Source organism: Sinocyclocheilus anshuiensis, unplaced genomic scaffold, assembly GCF_001515605.1.
Source record: "Sinocyclocheilus anshuiensis isolate Anshui unplaced genomic scaffold, SAMN03320099.WGS_v1.1 scaffold3969, whole genome shotgun sequence".
NCBI lineage: Eukaryota > Metazoa > Chordata > Actinopteri > Cypriniformes > Cyprinidae > Sinocyclocheilus > Sinocyclocheilus anshuiensis.
In genome coordinates, this window is record NW_015546356.1 from 63,680 (window position 1) to 74,915 (window position 11,236).

General features: G+C 41.0%; 1 protein-coding gene across 1 annotated transcript in view; it reads left to right on the forward strand.

The window, feature by feature from the left end:
- Positions 1–4,656, forward strand: part of LOC107701582 (F-box only protein 28-like) — a 13,487-nt gene extending 8,831 nt beyond the window's left edge. The window contains exons 4-5 of the mRNA XM_016503630.1: positions 2,581–2,776; positions 4,183–4,656. Of these exons, the coding sequence (XP_016359116.1) occupies positions 2,581–2,776; positions 4,183–4,577 (591 nt within the window). The 3' untranslated portion in view covers positions 4,578–4,656. The remainder of the gene's footprint in view (positions 1–2,580; positions 2,777–4,182) is intronic.
- The last annotated feature ends 6,580 nt before the right edge of the window (positions 4,657–11,236 follow it).

Here is an 11,236-nt window from a genome sequence, read left to right on the forward strand (position 1 = left end):
TTGGAGATTCTTATTCCTCCTTTTCGTTCTTTCAATCGCTTTACGTATACGTTGACATTCCATGTCCATTATTGTGAAACCCGCGAGACACAACAAAAACACAGCTCCGATCACAGCGTCCTCTATCCTCCTGTTGTTTATGTTCTTCTTTGTTACCATATTATTGTTGAACGCCGCGCACAAATGACGTCGCTGTCGACCGGCTTACGTCACTTCCTAGTACACACTGTCGGTGCGAATGCAACCCTTTAAATGGTACTGGGAAATAGTTCCCGCAAAATAGTCCCAGTACTTTAGTTGCACCGCTTTAGTTCTGGAACTAAAGCGGTGCAAATTTGTTAATTTAGCTCTTTTTCACACTAGATATAAATTATTTGTAAAAATGGAATACAACAGCGGTCCTAAGCATCCCCCTTGTGGAACTCCACATTCGACCCCCATTCTATCCGAGTAACCTCTGTTAAAAAAACTCTTAAAGGGACTAATATCATTTAGGTGTCACAAATGTGAGCATTTTTAAATGTAAATGTTAGTGTTGTATAATTACCTGCATGTCAAATACAGCCGCATTACATCAAAGAAACTGAATCGATTCACATCTTTAATGTTTGATTATACTTTATTACAAGTGTCTAAATATTTTTGAGATCACTGTGTATTTGTTACCATTTTTACCCAGAGGATAGTATTTGCACATATAATGCATATTTAGTTATGCACTAAATTAATGGGTCTTCGCTGCAAACACAAAAATGCCACAAACAGCATCACCAATTAAAAAAAAAAAAGCTCCGATGATCAGGAAAAACGTCATGCAATATCCTACCATCAGCTGAACTGATCCAGTCAAGATGAAAGGCCATTTTCATAAGTCTTACTTCTGATAAGATAAGATCACTTCTGTGATCAGCCTTTAATGAAGGGAGTATCATTAGCATGAAATAACAATCCGGGTCTGGTTTGGTTAGTGCTTAAAGAACCAAGTATTCCCAGTCACTCTTTCATCTAAGTATTTATATTTGATGTTTTATAATCATCATAAGAGAATTGGCACCCCAGTCTCCATTTTAAGATCTGTACATTTAATTGAGGGGTTCAGATCTTGGAATGCTAATGTAGAAGCAAAATATGTCAAAATGTCTCGTCAGTACCAATAACTAATGAACATTATGATTCCCAGTGGTGTGCCACACAATCAGTAGACGCTAAAGCAAACCTCCAGTGTTGTGCTGTCATCTTGAGATGGTCAGAAGAACACAGGCTTGGTTTTCAATCCTGTCCTTGGGTGACGTCAACCAGACAGTCAAGTTTTGTTTTTGTGAGGCATTGGGTTGCACCCTTAGAGGCTTAGTTCACACTACAGTGAACAATCTGAAGAGCAGTGAAGGATCATCTGTTTATATCACCTGTAATATCTTTAGTAACCTAAAAGTAATCCAAGATAAAGATGATTGTAGTCTTGTAGGGTGTCATAGTTTAAAAAAAAATTCTTTCTTGAGGAAATGCAAAAGCTCAGAAGGGATTATGCAAACATACATAAAGCATTGCATGGCTTCAAGGCCTGCAGCAGTGAATGCAAATCACGAGTATTTGTCATTTGTGTGACAGAAGAACAATGATGGGATGTGTTGCCATCAGGTTTAGATTTGAAACCAAAACCCTTAAAAAGCAACTCCTGTTGGTGATGTTTAAGCAATATAATTTATAAATATGTTTATCTTACCGTACACAGTATTGCACAGTATTTTCTTAACCTAAATCATTCAGTCCTACGGAAACGCATGAAGATATTAAATTTGAAATACATAAAGACATTAACTGTCTTTCAGCAAAATGTGTAGCAGTTCCAGCACTAGACTGGTCATGTTCATCACACCCTGAATGCTGTGTAAGATCACGGCTATATTCACACGACAGTCCAACACTGTGTTCGCTTGGCTTCGGAGTGAATGATTGTATAATTTGAGAGAGAGTTATAAGTGCAAGTGTCACAACCAAATTTTACATGCAAATTGGCATTCATGTTTAATGAGGAAGAACTAGTTAAATTTAACAAATGAAAGGCAAGTCCGCTCTAGTCGTGACTCGTGACATTGGAGGGTCATTCACAGCGCAACACTCTTGTGTGTTTCTGGTAAATTTCCAATGGTTATTTTTTCAGAAAGGCTCTTAATTAGTCAGCCTGTTATAAGAAACAGAATTAGTTGGTAAGTGCTGTTACAGAAGCCCAGTCGACAGCACCTTGCTTGTCATGCTATTGACACGTGCATGATGCATAATCATGCATTTTAGATCACTGTTATTTAAACTGCAAAGATCTATTTTTATAATAGATATTTTTGTCTTGCTGGGAGAGCACAGTGAGTGCATCGATTTAGACCGTTATTATATTAAATAAGGGTGTTGTGTCGCCTTGAGAGGGAGATATATGTAATAAAAACGCAACGTATGAATAATTGCTGTTGTTATCTGTATATGTTCTGTTTTGTCATTTATTTTGCAAACAAAAAGTCATACAACTTTTTAAATCCCAGTGAAAGGCCCAAGTGGTTTGACAGTGTTGTTGTGTGCCTCCCGCAGGTGATCGATGAGATTTATCGTGTTTTGCGGTATGTGAACTCCACACGCACGCCGCAGAGAGCTCACGAGGTGCTGCAGGAGCTGCGAGACATTTCCTCCATGGCCATGGAGTACTTCGACGAGAAGATCGTCCCCATCCTGAAGAAAAGGCTTCCTGGCGCGGATCTCTCCGGACGACTGATCGGATCTGCGCCGGGTACGACTCGTTTAATCTGTGTGGTTCATTTTTATTTTCTGTTGATACATTTCTCGTGTTCCTTCTGATACTAGTTCCCAGCATTTTGTTTGTGCAGTTAAAGGGGTCATGAACTGCCTTTTTTATGATTTGGTACTGTTCTCTGAGGCCCACATATAATGCTATTAAGATTTTTGCAACAAAAAACATACAAGTAATAAGCTGTTTTTTGTCCTGCTTTGACCCCCTCATCAGAACACTCTGAATAGGCGTGGAGGATTGTAGACTCGGAAGTAAACACCCACTGCTATGATTGGCTAATAGTCGCACAGCATAGTCTTTTAGTTTCAATTTTTCTGAAAATCCCATGTCAAATTGTGCCTTGTTTGTAAACGAATCTACGGTAAACTGAAGTGAACAAAGAACCGAGTTTTTCCACAACTTGGTGCACTAAACAGAATCTTCTTGTCTTCAGAGCATCTTTATCGTTTGGTTTCTGCATAGACCTGTGCAATCGCCTCTCTCGTAAACACTACATGCGTGAATCGGTGGGCGGGGCTAAACAGGCAGCGATGGAGAATCGGCGGGCGGGGCTAAAGGGGCTGTGCTGTAGAATCGGTGGGCGGGGCTAAACGGTCTGTGCTGTAGAATCGGTGGGCGGGGCTAAGCGGGAAGCGCTGTAGAATCGGCAGACGGGGCTAAACGGGAAGCGCTGTAGAACCGGTGGGCGGGGCTAAGCGGGAAGCGCTGTAGAATCGGCAGACGGGGCTAAACGGGAAGCGCTGTAGAATCGGTGGGTGGAGCTAAACAGGAAACGCTGCAGAATCGTGGGCGGGGCTAAACGGGAAGCGCTGTAGAATCGTGGGCGGGGCTAAAAGGGAAGCGCTGTAGAATCGGTGGGCGGAACTAAACGGGAAGCGCTGTAGAATCGTGGGTGGGGCTAAACGGGAAGCGCTGTAGAATCGTGGGCGGGGCTAAACGGGAAGCGCTGTAGAATCGTGGGCGGGGCTAAACGGGAAGCGCTGTAGAATCGGTGGGCGGGGCTAAACAGGCAGCGATGTGGAAGCAGGCGTTGATCTTCTGCGGAGGCAGTGCTTATCCACACTATTACATCATAGAGTAGAACATTCCACAAGCTGTTGTTTTGGCAGATTGCCTTCAATATGAGCTGTTTTTAGACTAACTGCAAAGTTTTGAGTTCTGAAATTGACAGAATGCTTCTATAGTACAATGCTCTCTTATATGTCAAATGATCAAGGGAAGTTAGGTTTCTCAGTTCATGACCCCTTTAAGTGGAATGATCAAAGGATTAACAGAGCATGACGTTCATGACGTTGACGTCTTTCCTCTGGATGAAAGTATTTTTTTGAGGAAATAAAGTGCAGTGGTTTCGAATCTCACGGCTCTGTCTCGTCCCTGTCTCGCAGTGGCCGGTCCCTCTACCTCTCTGACCACCATGTCCCTGCTGGCCAAAAACACTCCGTCTCGCTCGGAGATGACGAAGGTGCAGCAGCAGGTGAAGGTGAACGGCGTGTCGATGACGGCGCTGCGGCGCGAGATGCAGGAGGTGCGGGTCAAGCAGCTGGAGCAGCAGAAGCAGCTGCAGGATCAGGAGCAGAAGCAGCTGGAGCAGTCGCAGGTGATCGGAGAGCAGAACGCCCGGCTGGCCGAGCTGGAGCACAAGCTCAGGGAACTGATGGACAGCGCGGTGGCCTCCAGCTCCTCCGCAGCCGCTGAGGGCGAGAGCGGCCTGTGTCTCAAACGGCCCCGCAAGTGCTCGGACCTCCCGCGTCACTCCAAACGCCTGCGTAGCAAGAAATAGAGGGACGCTTCTCTGTACCTTTTAAGTTTTCTTTTGCTTCCTTAAAGCTATATCATTTCTTCCACTTACGTCAAATGATGACGCGAGTATCACGCAGAGGGAAATCATAACGAGAGGGGAATCTTATTGTTTTATCATTTGTCGGCACGTCCCTCATATCAGACACGTATTAATATACACTAACATGCTTGAGCCCCGTCGCTTGACTTCTGTTTCTGAAGGTTTGGCATCTGCCTTGAGCAACGTTTGTCTTTCATGTTAACCCGACCTTCATGCCAATGAGCTCGAGCAAACGATGCAGAGAAGCTTTATTCAATCAACCGCAAGAACGAGGAAAACGTGGACACAGAAATGGCGGTTCACAGCTTCTTTGGCGCTCCGCAGTAGTTTCGACCATAAGTTTGTTCAACTGTGTACAAAGTTTTCAAGTTAAGACTTAGTCCCCCTTCTTGAAATGGAGAACACGAGGTGTTCGTATAAATTATATAAATGGTAAATATCAGCTTTGTTCTATGTTCTAAGAGTGAAATACTTCATCAGAGATGTGTGCCTCGACAGTATGAGAAAGTCATTGGTCTTGCAGACGTCTGCAGCTGTAGCAAACATGATTATATTGTTTGTCTAAAGATCGTCCATCACTGAGGATAGTGTCTTGTAGGTGTCAATGCCATGTCGTACCTGCCACTGTTTGTAGGTGTATAATTTACTGCAAATAGATCTGTGTCAGTGCAATAAAAATTGTGGAAAGCCTTGTTACTAGGAAAGTAAATCATTGACGTTCAAGTTGGTTTTTGCCCATGAGGCACATTTTTAGTCATTTGACACTGATGTCATTGTCATTCTGGATGCAGAGTTATGTAGGAAAGGTTCCATTAGCTTCTGAAGTGCAATATCACCTTTCCTTCATAACCAGAGAGATCAGTTCTTCAGAGTCCGGATGATAATTCTGTGCTGCATGAACTCTTAATGGTGAACAGACTTTGAGCAAGTAATAAGTGAGGGGCAGAATTACTTGTGACAGGTTTAATGTTTTTTTTTTGCACATCATCGTTTGGTTCAAGAGTTGCCACCAGTCCATTACAAACATACCAGTGATTACAAACATGCTGACTTAAGGCCCTGCTCCTTTAATCTGTAATGTTAAAGTGACCTTTTGGTCTTTCAAGCAGTGGGAAAAAAAATACACATCAGCTTTAATGACACTATGTACCATATTTGTGACCCTGCAGCACAAAAGCAGTCTTAAGTCGCTGGGGTATATTTGTAGCAATAGCCAAAAATACATTGTATGGGTCAAAATTATACATTTCGCTTTTATGACAAAAATCATTAGGATATTAAGTAAAGATCATGTTCCATGAAGATATTTTGTAAATTTCCTACCGTAAATATATCAAAACTTAATTTTTGATTAGTAATATGCATTGCTAAGAACTTCATTTGCAGAACTTTAAAGATGATTTTCTCAAAAAAATTTTTTTTGCACCCTCAGATTCCAGATTTTCAAATATTGTCTGATTTTAACAAACCATACATCAATGGAAAGCTTATTTATTCAGCTTTCAGATGATGTATACATCTCAATTTCAAAAAAATTGACCCTTATGACTGGTTTTGTGGCCCTGGGTCACATTTTCCAAAGTATAACGTTTGGCAAGGTGCCCTTCTGCATGGGACTGCAAGGTTTTGCAAGAGAACCATTTTGCCTGATGGCGCAAAAGAGTATATTGTGTCTCGAGGAGAAGCTACAATGGTAATCCCAAAACCCCACCATAACAGTCTCCTAAATCGCCATAACTACATTTTTCCCTTTCTTTTTTTGTCCTTCAGTTTTTTACTACATTAACCGATACTGTTCCATGCAAATCATGTTTGAAACTGCAAATCCACGGTCCAGTTTCTCACACTTCCAAGAACACCAACCAAAAATATTTTAAAACTTTGTTGTGAGATAAAAGGCTTTGCAGCATATAAAGCAGTAATTGCAAGATCTAAAGTCACATTACGAGATGCAACGTCGCATTATGTGAGATGCCGGCTCATTTAAGTCTCAGATCATGTACAGACAATACAGAGACTGTTCTCCAATCTCCACTTACCTACTGCAAGCTCATGGAGGTTTTCTCAGTAGTGTGCCCTCTCCTCTCATCGAGAATGATTACTGTCGTAGCTGGTAACTTTTCTCCTCTGATGCAGTCTGGACACCACCTCCCTCATTTCCACACTTGCCAAGTTAATCAAAACAAATGCAATCAAATGCATTGCTTTTTAGTTTATGGTAAAACAAAGTATGATCCATGATTTCTTTACCTTTTAATCACCTAAACATCCAAGGATGAGCAACTCCAGAGAGCAACTGTCCTGCAAAGAATAGCTTCATCCCCAACCATCCCTGGAGTTGCCCATCCCTGTCCTGCTATTAAATCATGTATTATTACACTGATATTTCATTGTCCTACAAGTTGTAAAAGTACAGCTAAAACCCATCTGAAACTATACAGCAGGCTGGGTTGTGATACACCACCACAGGTTTTAGACTGGTTTTTTTAACTCCAGCATGAAAGAAGGTATCTACGGGAACTATGTCTTTAGGGGCCTGTTTACACCTGGTCACTTAATGCGTTTTGTCTGATCGGATAGCTATCCGATCGTGAAAAGACCAGGTGTAAATGCCCTCCAAAATGCATTCGAGACGGATATAAATAAAAGGAGGTGCTTCAGGAGGTGGTCTGGGCTGCATTCCAGACGAAACTGGACCAGTGTAAATGCATCTGGTTGTTGAAACCACATATGTAAATTTTACTCCTCCCAAAATGTTAAAATAATAACTGTGAGAGCATTTTATAGGCTATATGACATGTTATAGTCAGATATGACAGTGCTAATGCAACACGCATCTCCGCGGATGAGAAGCTGAGCATCTCTTCAGCAAGCCGATGCGCAAACTGTGGCAAATGAAACTGAATGTAAGACGCAGACGCTCAACACACAATCATCTTCATTAAAAGTAGTGAGACTAACATATCTTTCCAGTGCTGATGCCGCGCTCTCTCCTGTTTCGGTCTTTGATCTTGAAATGAGCTGTAGATTAATAAAATAGCATAAAATGCAGCGCATACCTGTTGCTTTCGTTGACATGAACTCAACTAAATGAATTAAAGACCGGATTTATATCCGTTTTGTGAAGACACATTTATGTGGCCAAGTGTAAATGGAAATGATTTAACAAATCTGATAGATATCTGATCAGAGAAAATGCATGAAGTGACCAGGTGTAAACAGGCCCTAAATTACACGCTTTTATATATTTGGATTGCATTCATTGCTGCAATGGTGGAGGTTAGTCTTTAAAAAAAAAAACTAATGTACACAAATTGAGTGGAATAAAGTTTTTATCCGATAAGAAAAAATGTGCATAAACTACGATGGAAACACGTGTCATTTGACTGCGCGATGGGACGGAATAACTTGACTAACCAGTGGATCGATCTCGTTGCACAGCATCTGAAAGGTTGTTTTGGTCGTTCTGAGCAAAGCTTGTCGTCGACGTATCTCTGTATAATTGTCTTACTCAACTGCGTTCCCAAACAGCAGCATCCGCCTCCGAAAGCAATGACAGCATTTACAGTTTCGTCTGCTCGCTCTGAGGCGCAAGTCATTTATCATACATGAAAATTATTATATCCTGTGACTGACTCCTAGTTTTCTTAGTGATATTTAGTGCCAGCTTATCAGGAAGTGACAATTTTGTTCTCTTTGACTTGTTGGATGGAAACGGTGCTTTATTCGCAAATGTTTTATACCATATTCCAGTTTTGCGTATAAGTTAAATTTGCATCTTTGGATGGAAACACAGTTAGTGTCGTTGAGGTCCACCAGCACCAAAGAACAGCACCCACTGTAATGATAGAGCACAGCCTCGTCACACGAGCAATCAGGAGGAGTTAATTCTGTGCCCCTTCCACTCCTCGGGTCTTTCTCTTCTGAAAACTTCATGCAACAACTGCCTGAAAGGATATTTCAAACAAGTATGTTTTCAGTTTGGGAGAATAAGGCCTGGTTTTGTGTCGCTGTCATGTGCTCCTGAGACGGGATATTTAGAGTGAATCAAATGGTCAAGTCAAACAGGTTTCCCTTGATATTGTGGCACAGACCATAAAATTAATCAAAAAAATCAGGGTTTTACTGTAGTAACATAAAATGGTATTATTATGGAAATTAAACCAAATAGGGAACTTCTTACTTCTGTGGCTGTCAGGTGTTTGTCAAAGGTTACTGGCTATTTAAAAATAAAGTTGCTTCACGATGCCATAGAATAAACTTTTTGTCTAAATGGTTCCATAAAGAACCTTTAACATCTGAAGAACCTTTCTGTTTCACAAAAGGTTTTTTGTGGCGAAAGAAGGTTCTTCAGATTACAAAACGGTAAGAAAGAGATGGTTCTTCAAAGAACCTTTGACTGAATGGTTCTTTGTGGAACCAAAAATGGTTCTTCTATGGCATCGCTGTGAAGAACCTTTTAAGCACCTTTATTTTTAAGAATGTATACTGCCCCAATTTCATGTTTCAATCAGAAATAGGTCAACACATCAAAGAAAACTGATCATCAAGCTGCTTCATGGGGACTTTAATATTCCCACCAACATCCCTAGTATCTCTTCCAATGTCACACCTTGTGTTTTAGCGCTGGAGCAAGACCTACATCAGGCTTCAGCAGAGCAAGATTGCGAAAAGGTGACGAGACAGTGAGAAGAATCGTCGTTTGAGGACCTTTTCCAGTTTATAGATTAGGTAATTATTACAGAAGGGAAAATTATCACACGTTCACTAATGGCTCTAATTTGGAAGTTTTCCATTTCTTGGTTTACATTAGGTTCCTTTGCATCTGTTTTATATTCCCTGTGTTTGTTTGTTTCCTTGGTTACTTATTACTTTCTCACCTGTTTCCAGTTCGTGTTTTCCTTAGATCTTTGTTCTCATTTTGACGTAGTGTGTTTGTAACAGCAGTTAACTTTAGTGTTTTCTCTGTGTGGATCACCTTCTGCTTCCTGTGTTTTTCCCATTTACTGAAATGTTTTCATCTAGTTTTGTTTAAATACATGTTCTCATACTCCTTATGAGCAGTCGCTACAGAAGAATGACCAACCAATGGATGTAGCGGCTGTTCTGCTAATCCTCCTCGAGCAGAACGATTGCTCTTCCTATATCAGCGAGTTTTTACATCTAGCTGACTTGGTGCACTTTGATGTTGATGCCCTCATTTCATTTTTGCCAGCACATTGTTGCTGCCCAAGGGATGGACCTCGAGGGATGCTTTCTCAAAACCTGGATCAGACTGATATCAAGCGTAGAGTTAGTTCTGGCAGGTCACGTTAGTCAAGCGCGCATCAGCTGACTCTCAGCTGATCCCCATCTACCTATGGGAATACGACACCTATCTAAGCATTCATATATAAGGTCCCGCAGTATTATCAGCAGTTTTCAGATTGCTCAATAGCTAATTACCCTCCTCCATCCCCAGCTCCTCCTCTGTCAGTCAGGATTCTAATTGTCAATCATCTTTGACGATAGTGGTCCTGACAGAAATTAAGTGGATTCCCCTTCACTGTGGGTGAAGTTGAGGAGTCTCCCAACCAATGTTGGGTGTAATGCATTACAAGTAACGCGAGTTGCGTAATCGGATAACATTTCACACTATTAACTGCAATGATTATATGTTGCGATTAAACTTCTGATTGCGATTAAACGTTGCGATTAAGCAAAGTTTGGTAGTTTTATATGTTGTTTCAGGGTTGGCATCATCTGAGGTCCTCTGAGGGGTTGGCTTCAGCTCTTCTCAGATGTCAATCCCAGCAGAAACAGAGAAACAAATAGAGACATAATCAGCGCAGCTGCTGTTCCAACCAAGCAAAATTAACCAAGCTAAATAATCTGCTGCACAGATGTGAATTTACATTTCCTTCATTCTGAGGCGTATTCATTTCACTTTTGGTGTGAGAGGGCTTTTACATTTGCCAAAAATGTAACTTTTTTTATATTAAAAACAAACAAGCAAGCCCAGGGCAGATTTAGAAAGTAACGCAACCGTAATGTACTACTTTCAATAAAAAGTAACTAAGTAACGTAATTAGTTACTTTTTTAGAGCATAACGCAATATTGTAATGCATTACTTTTAAAAGTTCCCCTTTTGTGGCTCTGGCCTTCCCTCCCGCAGTTACAGTTAGAAAGTATTCTGTCATCAGCTAGAGATGAGTGTGTCAAAGAAATAAAATGACAATATAAATACAATACAATTCTAATATTTGACAGTTTTGTATGTCGATCCAAAGGTGTTGTCATCTGAAGTCATCGCCAGTGTTTGCGTCATCTGAAATCTTTGCAACGGCTGGATCCAAACTGGAGTTTGCTGTTACTTGGTAGTATTTCATTAGATTGAATTGTACAAGTTTATGAGAAGTATTTTGTGAATACTTGGCTGAAGAGATGGGTTAAATACAAAGGAGCTAGACCATTTAGGGCTTTATAGATAAGAAGTATTTAATAATACAGAATAGTTAAGCAGAGATGATAAATCTGGGCTTATATGATCATATTTTTTGACCAGGTGAGGACTCTTGGACTAACTTCAGCTTGTTTATTGACGCATGTAGTGCATTGC